The following is a 19,237-nucleotide window of genomic DNA, read 5'->3' as shown; positions in this document are numbered from 1 at the left end:
ACCAGTTACTTTGTCTGTGCTAGAGTAGGGAGGCCCCATGGATGCTGCGTGTGCATATGGAGACAGTTCCTGTTTACATGAGACTGCACTCCAGATAGGCAAAGGGAGAGGAGGAACAGGTGTCATCCAAGGGAGAAGGCTTGTGTCTCCAAGCAACATCTCCTAAAATAGGAATATTTTCTAGTTCCCGAATCATATATTGCTGATCTATGACATCCTCTCATAGTTAGAGATTAAATTCAGTTGCAAATGTTTTAACCTAGAGGTAATCTGCTTTTTCATTTGTCTTTCAGAACACGAAGAAATTGGTGTTGCAAAAACCGTTGTCAATGGGCTAATCTCAAACAGCAATGGACAAGAAAAAGGTGGGTTAAGAGCTTCAGAGACGTCTCTGCAGCTCCCCCTGCATGTCAGCTGAGTGATGTGGCTTATTTCCCCTGACATTCACTACAACGGGGGTTTCCAAATTTAGTTTGCTTGGGTACTGATACAAGGAAAGCATTGTGTTGCACCATGCCAGCAGCAGCAGTGTTGAGTTGAACAAATATTCTTTATCCCTTAAGCAGCAAAACGTGGCAGGCCAACTTTGCCTGTTAGTGTGTTTTTGAGTGCTGTTTTGAAGAAGGTTGTGTACCACTTGTGGTGATTGAAAGCACCTGTGCCTCGGTAGCTTAGCGCATTCAGACAGCATGGATTTGTGGGTGGCTGTGTGTGAATCCTGTTAACCTCAGTGGGAGGTGAAGGTTTGGGCCCAGGATTAGAGAGTAGGAAGTACCATTTAAGTAATAAAGAAATCTGTCCTAAGCAGCAATGATTTAAAACCCAAACTCATCTAAACAAAACAGTCTTTATGTTAACCTTAGTGGGTTTGGAGTGTGCTTTATAGTATCCAGTATTGCACAGTGATAATGTATGTTTTGGCAGGGTGAAAGTGTGAGCTTATATGAGTGGGTTTTTTTGCTGGGTTCATTTCCTTTCTTTTCCTTTGATGACTTTTTATAGCGCTTAGGATTTTGACTGCATCGTCGGTAGCTGAATTCAGTCAGTTAACAGGGCAGAACGTGATTAGGGTTGTTCCCTAAACCGCTGGCTGTTTGGATTTGGGTTCAAGTGTGTCCAGAGTCCCCAGGGACAAGGGAGAGGTATGGAGAATAGGTGTTGATTTGGTTTCCTGTTTAATATAAATGGATTAAAAACCATTTCCTCGTATTAAAAATTAACTGTTTTGTCTGAGGTTGGAAAAAAAAAAAATCTGTCAAGCTCTTTCCCCATCCTCTTACTTGAGAGCCCTTTTCCAGGTAAGTGAAGTCTGCACTTTCCACTTTTGCCTAGGACCAGAAAGAACTGGCACAAGAGAGGTGTACGCACCACTGGGGCAGGTGTACGCTGCACCTGGATGTCAGTGCCTCACTCAAGCTGGCAGAGGTAGCCAGCCTGTCTGTCTTGGGTCCTGTAGGAGGGCCAGTCGGATGCTCTCAGTTAAGCTCTGGAAGAGCTTCTATCCCTCTCCAAAGGCTGTCCTGAAAGCAGGAGGTTAGATGCTTACACCTAGTGCTCAGCATTGGGGGCATGAAGAGGAGTAGTTCCTCTTAACCCTTGTTTTGCAGGCCAGAAGGAGAGGGAATGGAACTTGAGGAGACAGCTAGCATTTTCTAGTTAGTATGTGCAGAAAACAAATAGGTTTTAAAGGAGAAGACCCTGGCTCCGTGGAAATCAACAACAAAACTCAAGTTATTTTTATGGAGCTATGATTTACAAGGTGTTTATCTTAGCTAATCCTGTTGAGCTTCACCTATAAGTAATTTTGCCCCTCTCTCTCTCTCTCTTTTTTTTTTTTTTTTTTTTTTTTAACGATAGACTTTCACATTAGCTGCAGTATAGTGAGAGAGGAAGTATCTATCAGGAGTTTTGGAGAGTTTTTGTAACTTGCTAGAGTTTTGCACAGTGCTATATAGTTTTCTCCAAAAAAAAAAAAAAACAAAAAAACCCATTCTGTGTCTGATAGTAATGTATCTGGTATAATTAGTATACTAGCTGATGTGGAGTCCAATAGAAATCTCTTTGATTTACTATTTAAATGAATTGATTTTTCTAAACTAGATATTTTGATATTGCCCTGTGGTATGGGCCTGTTTTCCAGATTTTCTCATGTTTCTCTACTTTCTATTGCTGATCTTATAAAATATGCACTGTAAAATCTAGAATTCATATAGCGTGGCTGGTGTAATGTTCCTCTCTGAACCTTTCACCCCTGTTTTTGTATTTTACCTTCTTTTAACCGAGCCGTTTTAATGTTGACTTAACATTTTTATTTTTGCGTGTAGTGTATCTCAGCTAAATGATCGCACTAAACTTTATTGATGGCTCTAAAAACTAATGCTTCCAGATTCTTTTCCCCTGCAGCACAGCAGTTAGGCAATTCAGTAAGCAGTTCTGTATGCTGCATAAAACAGGCACGTCCTGAATTAGGGTGAACGGGGGGATATTTTTAACGATTGCATCACTGCTCTTTGGACTGCTTTTGTATCTGAAATTTCCTGCTATTGTGTCTCCAAGTACATTAGAAGACTTTGTGGCATGCTTCCCAAACTCTGTTCTTCCTTTTTGGATGTGCCATTTACACTTTTGTGTTTGCAGCTGTTGACGTCCCTTTATGTACACGCTCTATTTCTGCCGTTAAAATAATCCCTGTGAAGAAAGTGAAAAGTTCTCCTCACCTAGTGCTGCCTACAGGTATCTTCTTCTCTGCCGCCATATGCATTAGTTGGCCATCACATTCTCTCTCTCTGTCTCTCTCTGTCTCTCTGTCTCTCTCTCTGCTTCACCCACTTGCTTCAGCTAGTTTTTAGCTTCATCCTCTTTTCACTGCTTCCATAGCTGTAGATTTCATCAGTAGGTATTAAAGTTAGCTCATGACGACACAACATGCTGCTCTCAATTACGCTGCTCCTCTGCAGACATAATTGAGTTTACCTGAGTCTGGGATCATTGTAAACACTTCCACTAATGCTTGGTTATGAATGATATTGTTATTGCAGTCTCATTTTGAACCAAACTCCTGATGAACCAAAGAAAATATTTCCTGTATATCTTTGATCTTTATGAAAGTAAATAGACATCAGAGATTTCATTTCACATGTTCAAGTGTAGTTCAGCATCTGTGAGATGGTTTTGTTTTTCTGTACGTACACCGACTTCACAGAACTTTCATATGGATAAATAAAAGCAAAAGGCTCTCTGTCACCTCTTCCCCAAACACCTTTTTTTTTTTTTGTTAGCTAAAAGTACCAAATTATTTTTGTACTTAGCTGAATTTGGACAGTCAGACTAGTCTAGCTGATACTGCCTGTCTCTTCTGGTCTCTGTTACATGTGTGTGCCATTGCACTAGTACGATGGTAATATCATGTTTGTTACCATCTGCTGAATTTCTATACTGGGAGATTCAGATTTTTGTTTTCCTTTTCATCTAAATTGTGAGGAAATTCAAAATCTTAAGTATTTGTCTTCCTCTCCTAAAATGAAATATTCTGATGATATTTCATTTTCATGCCTTTTAAAGCATTCTAATTTTGTTGAGTTCAGAACATATTTTTCTGATTCTCATTGTTTTGACTTTTGTATACATTTGTAATGTGTTGTACAGAGATAAAAATATCAAGTAAAATTAAAACGTCTGAATCTTAACAAAATTAAATGCTTTGATAGTTTCCCATGAGAATTTCCATGAAGTGGCCGTGAAGTAGATTTGTTTCTTCAGTGTGTTTGCATTTTGTCAGGATATCATTCTGCAGTGGAAAACGCTTCTTGTGCACTTTCTGGTATGATCCGAGTTCCTGCCCCCAGAAACTTAACATTCAAAAGGAGCAGACAAAGGGAAGAGAGGAACGTGGCCCAGAAGCTGACTGTTTTCCCCTCCTTATGGTTTATGTATCCTTAATACAGAAGCAAGATGTGTTAGAGTGCAGTCCAAGATGTGCACTCTGTGACGCCTGCCTGTCAACCAGGAAAATAGGACATTTAAAGCCTCTTCAGCCTTTTCTGTTATTTCTGGGCCTTATCCCCTCAGACTGCATTCTCACACTCTGCTGTGAGAATGTTTATTTTTGCCAAAATGATCAAGAAAAACCTTTTCACTTACTCAACAACTTAATGACCAAGGAACAAAATGTTGACTAGAAAGGAGGGGGAGAGGGGGAGAATAGGAAAGGAACTGACTGAAGCATTTGGTGAGGAGGGAGTTAGAGGAAGGCACTCTTCTGGGATATTTTCTGCTTTTGCCTGCTTTGCTAGGCCTATGGCAAGAATAGACTGTATAGCAAAGAGGGCATCCCCAGCCACTGGAGCCATGGTTCAGGAAGATGCTGATATGTCTTTCTCGAGCTTTAAGGTTGTTAATAAGATCTGGGGGCTATGGACAGCTTTATCCTCTCTTTGCACCCCAACAGCTAGGATTACGTGTTAAGATTTCTTCAGTAAATACTGCTAAACTAGACATTTAGACTCTTACAGTCCAGGAAGAGAAACAGGCAATTCCAGGGCCTTTCTCCTCCAATGTGACAAAGGTGTTTACCTTGAGCTCGAGGTGTTTTTGTTTCTCCCCAGTGCCTGGGAGAGGAGCTCAGAGGAACAGCTACCCTGTGTGTGTCTAAACTGGGCCAGGTGACTCCCACCAGTGTGTCTACACCTTAGAGAGTTGCAGCTCTCTTAAAACTGGAGTTTTAGAGTTTAAACCCTGCCCCCCTGTTTTGAACAGGGCTTGGTAGAGTCCTGATGCTGCATGTTGTACGATGTGGATATGAATGATAGCCAGAACTGGGCAAACACATCTCCCGATCCTGCTCAGATCATGTGAAAATCACTCAGAAATCAACATCTATGCTACCAGCCACGTGGGTGACCATGAGGCATGACCTGTTGTGTTGTGTGAGTGCATATTTGGCACATTTAAAACCTGAAAACAGGATTAAGCACCGTTTGACTGTTGGTGTGCATATAGCCTTTCCCTTCATAGGTAGTGGCCACCTCAGGACTGCAAATTAACTAGAGGATGAAACGTAGGACCTGAAAGTCTCCTCTAATTCCCTACTCATTCTGTCCTTCCTCCAGTTCCGAGTATGGATTTGCTACCTGAAACTATCCTTTTTGAGAAAGCCCCAAAGCGCTGGAAGCTCGTGCAAAAGCTTGGAACACAGGTGATTCCAGCACACAGGACTTCCACTGTGAACCAGATGTTTGACATTCATTGAGTTGCTATTGTTGCTATTGTCCATCTGATTCTGGTGATAGTTCTTTATTTTGTGGCAGTGTTTCGGAGCCTCGGCTAAGGTGGTGTTGTGGTCTGTAGGTACTGTACTGCTGTGGATTCAGTTGGGCGTTGTCTTATTGAAATTAGCCAGGAGATACTGATCTGCACGAATACGGGCTGTTATCGGGGCAATAAGCAGCAGCCTTTGCCCTCTCCCTCTACTCTGCAGGCATAACTTTCATTACAATAACAGTTCCTGGAGAGAAACTGCATCCTTCTCAGTGCGTAGATAGCATGACACTCACCCTGTAAAGATAAAGATTGTCTTGTGTTGTCATTTGTGCAACACAGCACCTGCCCAGAACCCCTTCAGGCTCCTTGTGCATTGGTAGGACTGGAAGCTGATTTTAGGTAGGTCAAAGTGAAAAAGTTGATGGTCGTTGCAGGGTCAGTAACAAGATAGTGCACGAGAAGGGAAGTGGTGTGTTCTCCAGGGGAAGTAGCTTGGATAAGTGAGAGACTCTTTAAGCTTACTGTTTCAATAGATATCTCAGAGGATTGGATAAGTGAGAGACTCTTTAAGCTTACTGTTTCAATAGATATCTCAGAGGAAACAACTCTCCAGGATGTTTTTTAATAAGGGGAGGGAGACAGCTTTGAAGCCCTGATTTGTTATTATTTAATGGGATGGCATGAGAAAAAGCCCAAATGCGTGGACTGAAATGCTCAAGGGTAAGCCTGCAAAGAAGCTGTGTTGAATCAGACCTCACCAAGGAAGCTGACATGATCTGGTGTTTGGCTCACAAGGTGATTTGAACAGGTATATGTTAAATCTCTTTCTAGTTTTTGAGAGAGTCTCTGTGTTAGAGGATTAAATGCAGCCATGAAACGGGGAGATGGTGAGAAAGTGACTTGCAGTGCCTTGCCTTATCTTTAGATTATATTTAGCATAGTTACGAGATTTTTGTCCTCCAGTAGTCCTAAGACATTCTTTCTCTTTCAGTCCTGCACAAAAGGCATTTCTAAGGCCCAGCACACAAATTGTGTTGCTTTGTACCACTGGGACATCCCTTTAGCAGAGCCACAGGTATAATGGTAGAAAACTTTGCGAGTACGCTATCTCCATGGAAAGCAGACCTAATAAAGCAAATGGACTCGTGAAATTTGGTTCAAACAGTCATCTTTTTTTCTTGCTTTCTTAACTCTGCTGCACTGACTCAGAACTTATTTCTACATTCCTCAGTTACCTGAATACAAAACTGCTTTGATTTCTCAATGCTTCGAATCCACAGCTAATCTTCATCTACATAAACATTACTAGATTGATTCACCCAGAGGCCGCCATGCTAAAATTACTCCATAGAGCCCTGAGGGCACCTAATAGCGTTATATCATCTGTTTCAATGTGTTGCCTTTGTGGGTGTACACTTCCTGTAGAAATGGATCCCAGCAAAGTCTGTAGCGGAAAAGGAGCTGTGACCCTCCGGGCATCTCCAGCCTATGAAGAAAATCAGAATATCTCTTCGCCATGTCCTCAGGATGTTGAGCAACCTGAAAGTAAGTGTCATGGGTAAAAGGTTAACTGGGATATGTAACTTGCGGTAATTTCGTGTGAGGTCAGTCCAGGATCTTGGCATGATCTTTTTTTGACTAAAATCTAAAGCCCTGAGTCCCATAGTAGAGTCATAAACTTCTTGCAAGGATGAGACCAGTGGAGGGAGACAGAGTCCTGTTCTCTGCTAATACGGGTTTCATAACTGCTTACTCATGGGGTAAGTTTGTTTACAGCTCCCTGTTCCTGTAAAGGGCACCTAAAACTATGAACTCTTCCCCCCCCCCCCCCCCCCCCCGGCAGGCCTGTGTTGCCTCCTTTTATCCCAGGCGTGAGGTGGAACAGAAAGAGGCCGGGTGGCATTGCTGCCGCAGCGGCATTCACTTGCAGTTGTCAAGGGAGCAGGGATGGTGTCCCAGACGGACAACGTTGCCACAGAGCTCTACCGTCTTTCAATAGCAGATGTATAATTACTTAATTGTAGGAGACAGGCAAAGCATAACAAACCTGGCCAGTGTCATGGCTCTGGCAGAGAGGATGAACTCCCAAAGGCAAGATGCTATTAAGGGGGAAGGGGGTCAAACTTGCTCCTGAAAGCAGAGCATGCATAGTTGCAGGATTTATTGTTATAGGAAGGGTGATTCCAATAATTCCAGCCCCAGTGTGCTGCTTTCTGCCTCTCTCTTCTCCTCCCCTTCTTCTCCATCCATGACCTTCCCTCTTTTCATGCTTGCCATTGTTTCTTCATTCCTGCCCCCCCATAGCCTCTCTCCTCTCTGTTGATGGCTTCATAAATTTCCAGCAGCCTGAATGGCAATGAGCCCATTACTATGGAAATGAGCTCATTAATACTTCCTTTGCTTACTCTCTCAGTCACTTTATGAAATGCACTTTGGAGCTGGAAGAGCTGTTTGCATATAACTTGAACAGCAAAGTGACCAGCATGGGGAGGGGTGATGGGGAGGAGCCCAGTAGGAGGCAGATAAATAGGCGATGAGACCAACTTGTCTCAAAGCATGCAGCTGCACGGGCTGGGTTGTAAAGTGACATCATATTTTTTTTACTCCCCCCCTTCCCCCTTACACACGTGCATACACACACACACACACACACACTTAGTTTGTAAAACCTGAACTATTTGCTGGCAGTCCTCCACCCACATTAATCATACATAGCAATGTTGATAAGGAGAGGTATGTCTTTGCAGCCTACGTTGTTGCTGAATATGGGAGCCTGCATTTCCAGTAATTTGCAGTGTGTGGACTTCAAGCTGCAGCTTTAGAAAGTAGCTAGCTGGGCTGCCTTTTTGCCTCTGAAATAAGAATGTCAATGAACAATTGTTTCTTCATTGCTCTGAATGAATTGCCTTGTGTTTACAAAGGTCAGAAACAGGGAGGGCATCATATTTAGGGCTGGTCTCTATGGTAATTAGGCAGCCCTGTCAGAAAGAATTTTATGTGAAATGAAGTAGATTGACTCTTAACTTCAATTGGTACATGTTTTCTGTAAATGTGACAGTTTATTTTTTCCCCTTTCTTTTCCTTTATGCCTACCCTCCATCCACTTCTTCCATCCCTGCTTTCTGTGAAATGCTTAGGTCTGGAGCCAGAGAACCCAGAAACAGGTACAAACATTGGCTGTTTATATTGTTGCTTCTGTTGCTTTCTTGGAAGTATGTCTTGTTGCCTGGCACAAAAAAAAAAAAAAAGTCCCCTCCTTTTGACTTCTTCAGCAGCTAGAGGGAATCCTCTGTGATTTGAGATTTTCCTTCCGCTGTAGATGATTGGAGGTTGTCATCTAACACTGATGCCAATGGGGATGCGCAACCATCTTCTCTGGCTGCCAAGGGTTATAGGAGTGTGCGTCCAAACCTTTCCTCAGACAGCAAGCCACAGGTAAGCCTTTCTTCTGCGACTCTGAGGGTGATGATCTGGGTGCAAGCACTGGATTCGTGGTATGGGTCCTGGATCAAACTCCAGCCTTTGCTGCAGACTTGGGTAAGTTGCTGTGCCTCAGCTATTCCTACCTGTAAAATGAGGGTAGCGCTGATGTCAGCAGAGTGGTGTGATGATAGTGTGTTCAGGCACACTACAGTCTTTCCTCAGCGGACAAAGGAGGAGGACAGTGCTGTTTGTTTGCAAGGAAACAGTGAAGTAGCCGTCTATTACTGTTTCTCTTTTGTGTTTGGACTGTTTCCTTGAGGTTGCTGCAAGAAAACTCTGAAAGCAGAGTTACACACAACCACATTAAAAACAAGATATTGGGGAAATGCCTTTCTTTTTTAACACTAGAACTGATAAAAGGCTTTTAAGGCCATCAAGGGAAATGTTATTCGTACCCTAAGGTAAATTGTTAAAGCTGATCTATTAAGAGAAGCGTAGCTTCGTCCTTTTTCCTGTGGGTGTTTGGTCTGCAGATGAGCAGCCTGAAAGCAGGTAAGGAAACCCTTCTTTAGAAACTGCTTTCTTGTGTGAAGCAGAGCCCCTTTAAAGCCTTGTCCCTGGTCAGGGTGGCTGCTTCCATCCTCGGGAACCCCTAGCAATGCCAAAGAGTAGGCACCATGCCTGAAACTGTACGTGGGGGCAGAAGAGGGCAAAACTTGGATGAAGGCATGGGAAAGCAGCAGAGGTGCACAGCTGTCCTTTAGTCACTTTTTGGTCATGTCGATGAACAGAGAAAGTACTGTTGCACATAATTTTCTTACAGGATTTTCAAGGATAATTGTTCAAACTAAGCTGCAATGGCGCAAATAGAAAACAGCAATCATAGTGAATTAATGTTTCCCAATGATGCTATATAATGCTAAAGTGAAACCTAGCCTAACTCCGGGAAATGTTGTGGCACTCTGAAGTCTCCAGACTTAATCCTTTGGTTAAGGATTAAGGAACAGAAAGGGATGAGTCTCTTCCAGAACCAGAAGTCCTCCAAAAGGAACACTTACCAACCCACTTCTCTATTCCTTATGCATCTGGGAAGTGGGGGAAAGAGGTGCATCTTGAGGACAGCAGATCTCAGGATGGCAGCTGTGCTTTTTATGAAGCTATCCTAGATCTATATCCATGTAACACGAATAGGTGCAGGCCTAAAGCTGTCATGCATGGATGAATTTTAAAGGAGGTATCGATTCAGACTTTTGAATGTTGTAAACTGTTAAGGCCTCCTTGTTCTCTGTTTTCGGCAGTTTTAGCAGTGGTTTAGCCAGCTCTTGCACATAAAGATGTGGCAGTGGGGTGTGTATAAAACCCACTTTCATAGTCTTCAAAGGGTTAATTTGCAAGAATGCAGGGAGCTACTGTTCACTAGGCTCGTGTTTTAGTTCTCCTCCTTCCAGCAGTTCATTATTTTTAGCTGCTAGCAACCAAGCAATAAATAAAATGAAACCTCCCTATTGCTAAGTTATTTATTTTACCTCAGAACAATTTGGCTCTCAGCAAAAATTCACTGTAATAGGAATCAGAGTGGCAATCAGCAAGCAGTTCTGGAGTAGCAACCTGTATGTTGCAAAGCACTGAAAACGGCAAAGCATTTTTTTTTCTTTGCTAGAAGCAGGATTTCACTGTCAGCAATCTTGACTCGGGAGGCAAATTCTTATCAGTTCGGTCCCTTAAGAAACTTTAATTCTTCTGGTTTTGCTTAAAGCGTATTTAGGACTGAACAATCCTAAAGAGAATTTGAGTGCCAGCTTTTCCTAGGAACAAATGCTGACTTTTTATTTAGCCTAATGTGACGAACTATAGTATTCATGTGACCTCTGCTTTTGTTAGCAGGGACACAACTTCATAACATCCATTTTTCAGCAGTATGGCAGAGATGGTCTAGAGCCCTGAATTTGACTTTGTGGTTCAAATGTCCCCAGTGCTGGGATGTGTTGGGTTACACAGTCATGAGTCTGGGTTTATTAACTGGGATGTTAAATCTTTACTTGGGCTTTCCAGGGGGAATGGTGAATCTCGCTGTACAGGCCTGTCTACACAATGCTTAGCTGAAAGTTAGCCCTGAGAGAAATGTGTGGGCAGGGACTTGAGCTGGGTAGAGTTTGCATGCTGCAGGAAGCAGTGCTGAGAAGGAGAGAATGTGTGAGATCATGGATGTGAGCGAGTCTGCGCTGGCCTTCCAGATACTGTATTTGCTTTTTGTTCTTGCTGTATTAAAACCTGCTTAACCCAAGTCTAATGACCAAAATCATTCTTTCAATTTGTTTATTTTTTTCCCCTTTTTCCTTTCATTTGGTGCTGCTACCTCTCCCCCCTCTTCTTCTTGACTCTGCCTGGGCAGGCCCTTGCTCCTCCCCGTCCTCCTCTCCCCAAAGAGGAGAGCTTTGCATGGCGTCCTCGCACTGACAGTAAAGTGTCCAACCTGTTGCCAGTGCCCATCATGGACTGCGTGTACCTGAATTTACCAAAGCCTTATACGCAGCGTGCATCACCAAATGCCAGTGCACGGTGTTATTTCTCGTCACCTACCCCCTATGGGGCAGTCTCCAGTGGGAAGCAAGGCTTGCAAGCAGGGCAGCCTCCCTATTCGAGCCCCAAAGACAACGTGCATGCTGGGCAGCCACTCTTGGGAAGTTGCTCTGTATTGTCAGATGCATCGTCCATACAACACCAGCCTGCTAGGGCAGATCCCAGTAGTAAGGCTGGAATGAATTCCAGTCATGAGACGAAAGCGGATAAAAAGGTCAGCAGACTATATGTAGCTTGTTTATCTAACAGCACTTGCTCAGCCGCATCTGAAAATTCCACTGGCACCGCACATGACCCAGCAGCCAGCACCAGTTTGGGCGCTGAGCTCACTCAAGCACCAGCCACCAACATTGTTTCCTCTGTAACAGATACTGGAAAATCTCTTCCTCCTCCTCCTCCTCCTCCTCCTATTCCTCCCAGGCCGTATTTTCACATTGTCCTCAGTAAAGACGCACTTAGTTATGGTGCGGGCCATCCCTCCTGGACTCAGTCGTCACCTTCGCAAGCTTTGAGGGACAAAGTGGTAGAGCCCCAGAGCACGGCTGCCAGAGAGGACAGGATGAGAAAAGAGCCTTACCTTACTCAGCAGCGGCAGCCGCCGTACAAGGCAATGGGACGCAGCATGGTACATGTTTTCTCCGTAACCTTGTTTTCTTTCAGCTATATAAACAGTTCTCTAATTTATTACAGTCTTTTCTTAATGCTTTATCCTCCTGTTTCCTAATTTCTGAGCATCTGTTGTTCCACCTGAATCTTATGGTCTTCTATGCAATAATACTTAACACCCCATGTCCCCCCAACATTGATATGTGTGTTTGCGCGCGCGTGTGTGTTTGCAGGGAGTTGGGTTGGGCTGGGTAAGTAGGTAGTAAAAGAAGCAAACTGTGATGTGATGGTTACTGCTTCTCAAGTGATGGGGGAATGAAGGAGACCTGTTCTGTGATTTGACTTAGCCTCGTTGCAAATGATAAGAGGGGCGGTAGTGAGGGGAAGAAAGGCTTTGTGAAATACCCTGCATGTTTACAGAGGCCAGGGCTGCAAGGCTGAAGAAATATATCTCCCTGAGGGGGGAAAAAAATCTGTTGGGGCTACATACTATTTTGGGTGCATCCTTGCATGTCACTATATGGCTGCATTAGTCTAAAGTACCAATCTCCCCCATTGCATAACAACACCTTGTTTCCTACAGGATGCCACTGCCAGCACCACAGCTCAGCCTGGGGTTATAGTAGTCCCTCTCCTCCAGGTTAACCCAGACAGACAGCAAGAAGGCAGCTCCAGCACTCCACCACCGCCTCTGGTTCCTTTCGGGCAAGGCTCCGTATTCCCTGAGACTGTTTCTCCTGGCTCACCCTTGACTTTTCCGACTCTAGATGATTTCATTCCCCCACACCTCCAGAGGGGTCCCCACCATAACCAAGCACCCTCCGCATCTGGCACATTACCCCCTGTTTACCCGAAACTGCCATCCTTCTCATCACCACCTTCACTTGTCCCTCCAGTTAGGGGGGCTTTGCACAGGGGCTTGAAGCCTGAAATCACTGGAGTCATCTCACATACAGTAAGCTTGCCAAGTACCCTCCTCACCCTTTTCCTAAATCTGTGTTCCCAGATTAAAATGACTTTCTCTTTGGCATACTAAACTTGAGAGAGGTGTGCTGACTTACTCCCTGCCAGCAGCATGACAACTGAAACCTTGTTTACGTCCTGTACTAGTGCATGCGAGTTGCCTGCCTTATGCAGCTTGGGACTTTCTGTCGACTTCTCTCACAACATTCGGCAGTCTCCCTTCAAGGTTAGGGCTGGCTTTCTGTTCCACTTGGAGCCGCAAGACCTAAGGTCTCTATGCAAATGCCTGCTGAAATCAGTGTAAGATTGCTGCTAATACCCAATGACCTACAAGGAGGAATACCGGTTACTGACTGGAGACTCCTGCAAGTGTGGAGACACCATGGGGTAGATTGGGGGGAGAGTGTCCCTTCAGTTTGGAATTGCCTGGCTCTGACTGAATTCAAAATTTTCAGAAAGAACTGCAACAATTTTAACCTGGATTTCACTGTGTTCGTCCTGGATTAGGTTTCTGTTCTCTTTAAGCTCATCACCCTTTTAAAAAAAAGGCCTGGGGGGCAAGGAGGGAAGTTAGCTTTGAGTTAAAGATGCAGAGAAAGGAAACATTACTTGGCCCTCCTTGTAACAGAAGTTTCTACAGCCACCAGCTCTTTTACTTGATTGCTTGTAATGGCAGGATTAGAAGTTCTGCAAAATCACCCTTTGCTCTTGATCATACCTTCCTTGTCCTTTGACCCTACAGGGGTCTAGCAACAGACAGATGGAAAAAAAAAAAGAAAGAAAGAAAGAAAGAACTAAGCATGAAATTTTCAGTAGTTCTCAATGTTGGCCTCTTTCTGCTCCTGTTGAAATCAGTGGGATTTTTACTGCTGAGAACAGCTGAAGTTTTGTTTTTTGTTTTTTTTTTGGAGATGAGCTCCAGAGTCCATAAAAATTCAGCAGGTGTCCAAATCATGGAGGACCAGTGGAAATTTTGTTGTACCTGGTTTTGGTGAGATGAGAGTTTTAAAGTATTATTTTAAGGGCATGCTCACTTAAGGCATTTGGCCACAGAACTATTTTCCACAATCATCTAAATAGGTATCTGTTTACCCACTTTAGTAACTTAGCCAGGACTGCTGAGCATGTCCTGATCTGACACCCCTCTTCTTTGGTGAGTTCTCTGTGTGCTGTTCATTGAATGAAGCTCAAATCCAACTCTCCTAACTTTTCTTAACTCCCTCTCCTTTTCTCAAGTGCCATTTTTTGAAATTTTACCACAGCTAGCAAAGTGGGGCTGGTTGCATCTCTTATCTAAGATAGAAATCTTAGAGATTTCTATTTCTGAAGACTGTTGATTAGAACCTGTTATTTCATCATGAAACATCTATAGCCTGATTAGATGCCCCTTGGAGCAAGGTCATCTCTATCCAGCAGAACAGGATTGTTCTTCCTTACTTCCCCTCTGGACTGGAGTGACTGTAGATGCTTGTTCTGATGATGGCCAATTCTGACCGTGATTTCTCTCTGAGTTCTGGTACCAGCCCTTTCTCTGGGGAATATGAGTTCCTGATACTGTAAGTCCTTTGCACTGATACTGATGGATGCGAAGGGTACTGGATTGCACTTGGCAAGAAAAGTCAGGAACAGGGGCTCTTCTGGAGCAATATTCTGTGTGTATTCCTTTTTTTCTTGAGTGATGAAAATTGCCCTGAATGCTCAGCTCTAGAGCTATTTCACAGATCAGTGGCCTGTAGCATTTCAGTCTGATAGTGGAGTAACAGGAGCGCAAAAATCTGGTACACTATTATTTCACACTCACACTATTTGGGTGCTTATTCCCTATTAAATTTGATGATAATCGTGTGTCCAAATCTCTTAGAAGCTTTGAAATATCTCGCCCTAAATAGGCACATGCAGTCTTAGGCTATTGTCCTTTCCTTATCTTTTCCCCTTCCTACCAAAAAAAGAAAAAAAAACCCATGATATTCCTGGCCTGAGGGTTTTCAAATAGTTTTTAAAGTCTCCCTGCTGACCCAGCCTTTATTCCTGTAGCACAGAGCTGTGAGGATACCAGAGGTGAGTTAAAAATAAATAAATAACAGAACCAGATGCTTTAGGAGAGAAGAGCAGCTTGTTATCCATGCTCCAGCAGCAAAGCCATGCTGTGTATCTTCCTTACTAGAGTCCTACTATTTACCCTCCATCTGTTTTTTGCATAATTTTAACCATGTTGGCGTCACACTGTCTAATGTTTCCTGAGTGATGATGCTAACCTTATTTCTCTGATATTCCTACCAGACCAGGTGCAGTAATCACATTTCACTCAGAATTGCATGAGTTTTGCATGTCTTGATTTCTTGCTGTGAAAGGAATCCTTTTTTTTAAAAAAAAAAAAAAAAAAAAAAAAGCATTTGTGTGTGTGTTGGGGGGCGTGGGGGTGGGAGGAGGTCCATATGTTTCTCCATAACCAGAATAGCTCATTTCTGCCACCCTGTGTTTGCTCCAGAGACACTGGCAGATGAATTTAGTGCCTCTTCTTGGGGGATGGAGTTGAGAAACCAACACCAAAGAATTGTAGTCCTGCCTTAGCAAACTAACTGCATTAACGAGGAGCAGGGTCTGTACAGGGAGCAGGGTAACATTCATGCTTATGCCTTTTTACTAAAATCTGCTGTAATTATGTTTCTTATTTGGTTTCAAATGGCTTTTTCCACGTTTTTCCAGTGTTGCAGCAGCCCTGCATGCTGATAACGATGCCTTCCTCTCCTTTTCAGGACTCTGGTCCTGTGCTAAATGAAGTGCCCCAGCCTTGCACTGGCACTGACTATCCAACCTCCTTCACGTCAATCAACAAGCCTTCCTCTGCCTATCCCTCTACCACAATCGTCAACCCCACTATAGTCCTCTTGCAGCACAACCGAGGTAAGGAGACTTACAAACAGATCTTTGTGGCTCAGACTGAGCAAGCTGTTAAACTATAAGGAACTTGAGCGTGTGCGCGCTATGGACTCCTAAGTCCAGACTACTAAGAGATAACAAAGCTACCTTCAGGAAAGTGTAGTGGCTGGAGCACGCTACGCTCAAGTAACGATCATACTTACGTGGTTAGAGGCATGGGATAACGTCTAGTTTTTCTGATTAGAATCTGTGCATCAGAAGCCACTGTGAGGTTGGGGTAAGGTTTATAATTGGGCTATGGACATACAAATAGGTTATTGCAAGATGACAAGCTTACGACCCCTTAGGTGTTCTGTAGCGATGGCAAAGCTATGTGCTGTCAGGAGAATCGAGGCCAGCTCGAGGTAGGTTCTGCCTCATTGGGAAAGGGGTATGATACTTCTCAGCTACTGCAGTGTCAAAATGGCCATGTCAGCAGTTATTGCAGAACAGATTTGACCTCTGAATTCTCACCAGAACATACGTAACAGTAGCTCATCCGTATGCCCGTATTTTTGAACTTGGCAGTTGGTTCCTGTATCCATAACTGGAAAAACTCAGACCCTCCTTGCAGCAGTCCTTGACCTCTGGATTTGCGTATGAACAACCTTGACTGAGCACGATCCTGTTTACTGATCTAAGACTTTCTCTACCTCACAACTGTTCCCTCTGAATGGATAGTACCCTCCCTTTGCCTCTGACATTAGAGGGAAACTTTGCTCCTCCTTCTTAGTTCTCCTGATGGTTGGCATTACCCCAGCCTCTCAGGTCAATGGTTATACATCACTTAATGCTGTAGCATATAAAAGGCCACAGCTCTGATTTGCCTTCGTTTTCAGTGGGCTTGGGAAGCTCCAGGACAAGCAGATACCAATCTCCAATGCTACAACTACAACAAAAAACTTACCTTTTGCAAAGGAAATAAAAAAAAAAAATCACAAAATAGGGGCAAGGTCTGCACCCCTCCTATTTTAGTTATTCTAACTGCAAGCGTTCATTGATGCGTTCTTTTGCAATCCCCTTGTATTTTGTTAAGTGCCTTTGTAAAACATACTTCAGTCTTTGGCCTTAAAGATAGTGACCCCTCTGTAGCCGTGCTGATTGTACCACTCATGGATAATAAGTGGGTTTGTATCTCTTCCCTTCTGCCAGTGTCTGAAGCAACTTTGCTTAAGTGCTTCTGCGTGAAGGTGTCTGGATTCCAGAGCTTTTTATCTGCTTCAAGAGGAGAAGATATTATCTGAGGCAGTCTTTTCATCTGAAAGGTTTTTGTGGTCTTTCTTGAGAGGGGTACCCTTTTGGTTGGCTTTTACATTAAATCTAGAGTATTTCAATGTGTTTACTGCACAAGGACAGTTTCTCGCTGTAGATTTTAAGAGCAGAAGGGACCCCTGTGCTTAATATGATGATCCACACACGCTGGCTTTGGGACGATTCACGTTAAATTGTTCTGTTGATTAATTAATTTCACAGTTAACAATTGGTGCCTTAGCTTTAGTCTGAATGTCTTGCCTCTGACCATTAGCACTCGTGATGCTGTAGCTTGCTAAAGGGAAGTACTTTCTCTCATTATGTTTTTATTAACTGTGATAGGGATCATAGTGTAATGAGCAACATGATTGAGTTTGTGGAGTATTTCATTCTAAGGTGTGTTTTCCAGTCTTTAATAATTATTATGGCTCTTCCTCTATACTTTCTTCAACTCTCCAATCTTACAGTGCCCTTTTCACTGACGTCCTACTGCCTGATGAAGAAATACTTTCCACTAGAAAGAACTAGAACTGAACATACAGTTTCAATATTGATCAAACCAGTACAAAGTTTAGCATTAATTTAACTTCTCTTTCCTACTCATTTTCCTCCTCTTCATACACCAAGGATCACGTTAGGTCTTTGGGCCGTGCTACTGTATTAGGAGTTCATGTTCAGCTGATTTGTCATCGTTTTTCTGGGGAATATATCCTTTTAGAGTTACAACTTCCCAGGATGATCTGACGTGTGATTTCAGGATGGTTTCTGTCCCCTCCCTGCCCTGTGATTTAGATTTGATTAGATGATAAAGGTATTGTTGACTTATGCCCAGTTTAACAAAAGATCCATGTTGCTCAATACCTTATTTACCACCCCCCCACACACTTCATATCATATTTTAGCTTTATCAGTATGTCTTTTAATATTCTTCTTCAAGTTCTTGATTTAAAAAATATTTTAAGTATGAAGCTTTCTTGTGGGAGGCCAGAAGGAATACAGCCACTGGGTGATTATCCATCAAAAACCATATTTTAAGGCCAGTTTTAATCTACCTGAAGAAGCACTTATAAGTTGCACAACATCAAATGCCTTTCAGGAACCTAAGTGTATTGTTTCTACCACGTTACCTTTATCAGCCAAACTTGTCATTGCATGCATAATGAACTGGTTTGACAAGGCATCCTTGTCACAAATCTGTATAAGTTGACATTACATATGTCACACTGTGTATTTATTAATGAAATCCTATATCAGCCATTAATATATTTTGTCTGGGATTATTGTCGACTTGACAGACCAGCCATCCCATTTATGCTTTTCAGATGTCACAACATGTGCTTCTGTCCTGTCCTGTAGAGTTCCCTTTGTATTCCAAGACATATGGAAGATGACTCTCAATGGCCCTGAGAAGTGTCCTCCTTCCTGCTTTGAAACTCTTCCGTACAGTTTATACGAACCTGCTGATTTCCAAGCATCTAACCTCAGTTGTTGTCATTTAGCATAGCCCTTAGTTACTGTTGAAGTGGAAAGTATTTCTTCATCAAGCAGTAGGACATCAGCTGTTCTTTTTTTGCTAATGTAGAATGGAAATAGCGATTGAATGTGTGTTTTTTCCTTCATTCTTATTAACAATTTTACTGTGCTTACTAGGTAAAAGACCAAGAAAAACTATTGCTAGGTTTCTGTTTATTCTTCATGTACCTTAAAACCTCTTTCGAGTCTTCCAAACGTTCTATGAATCCTTTTATTTCCATTGTCATTTTCTTTTACTTCCCCGCATCTATTTTTCCATCTTGTTATGTACTGAGGGTTTCTTACAGCTCCTTCTGCTTCCGTTCTTAGCTAGGCTTTATTCCAGCATAGCTTTAAGGGATTTTTTGCTGACCTAGTGAGAGGCTTTAAATGGTTCTTGGATCTTAGTTATCTTTTACATTTCTCTATTTAAGCTTTTCCCCCCACATATTTGGTTTCATTTTTGTGGGCCTTATCCATTCAAAACTGGCTTGGTTTCCTGGCACATGAAAATTGTTACTAGGTTATGATCCACCTTCCCCTAAATGGTTCAAAAAGTTTTGTTATGGGATCCGTCCCTTTTTTTATGTCAAGCTGAGGTTTAATAAAAATCCCTTTTGCGTGCGATGTAATACCTTGAAATTTCTAACTCAAAGGGTCATTTTAATGCTGGTAGTCTGAGATTTCCGGTAGTTTAGTTTAACTCCCAGATGGATGAAGTGTT

General features: G+C 42.9%; 1 protein-coding gene across 27 annotated transcripts in view; it reads left to right on the top strand.

The window, feature by feature from the left end:
• SORBS1 (sorbin and SH3 domain containing 1) overlaps window positions 1-19,237 on the top strand; it is a 184,517-nt gene that overhangs the window by 109,129 nt on the left and 56,151 nt on the right. For 7 of the 27 annotated variants that reach the window (XM_068950356.1, XM_068950360.1, XM_068950354.1 and 4 more), the window contains 5 exons: window positions 294-365; window positions 6,685-6,804; window positions 8,397-8,423; window positions 8,579-8,694; window positions 15,588-15,735. In XM_068950356.1, the coding sequence (XP_068806457.1) occupies window positions 294-365; window positions 6,685-6,804; window positions 8,397-8,423; window positions 8,579-8,694; window positions 15,588-15,735 (483 nt within the window). Of the gene's footprint in view, window positions 1-293; window positions 366-2,637; window positions 2,734-6,684; window positions 6,805-8,396; window positions 8,424-8,578; window positions 8,695-11,074; window positions 11,888-12,451; window positions 12,824-15,587; window positions 15,736-19,237 lie in introns of all 27 variants that reach the window. The other 20 variants (XM_068950348.1, XM_068950350.1, XM_068950347.1 and 17 more) reach the window with 8 other exon arrangements.

Source organism: Struthio camelus, chromosome 7 (assembly GCF_040807025.1).
Source record: "Struthio camelus isolate bStrCam1 chromosome 7, bStrCam1.hap1, whole genome shotgun sequence".
NCBI lineage: Eukaryota > Metazoa > Chordata > Aves > Struthioniformes > Struthionidae > Struthio > Struthio camelus.
Note: the sequence above shows the minus strand (reverse complement) of the source record. Positions and strands in the feature narration are given on the sequence as shown.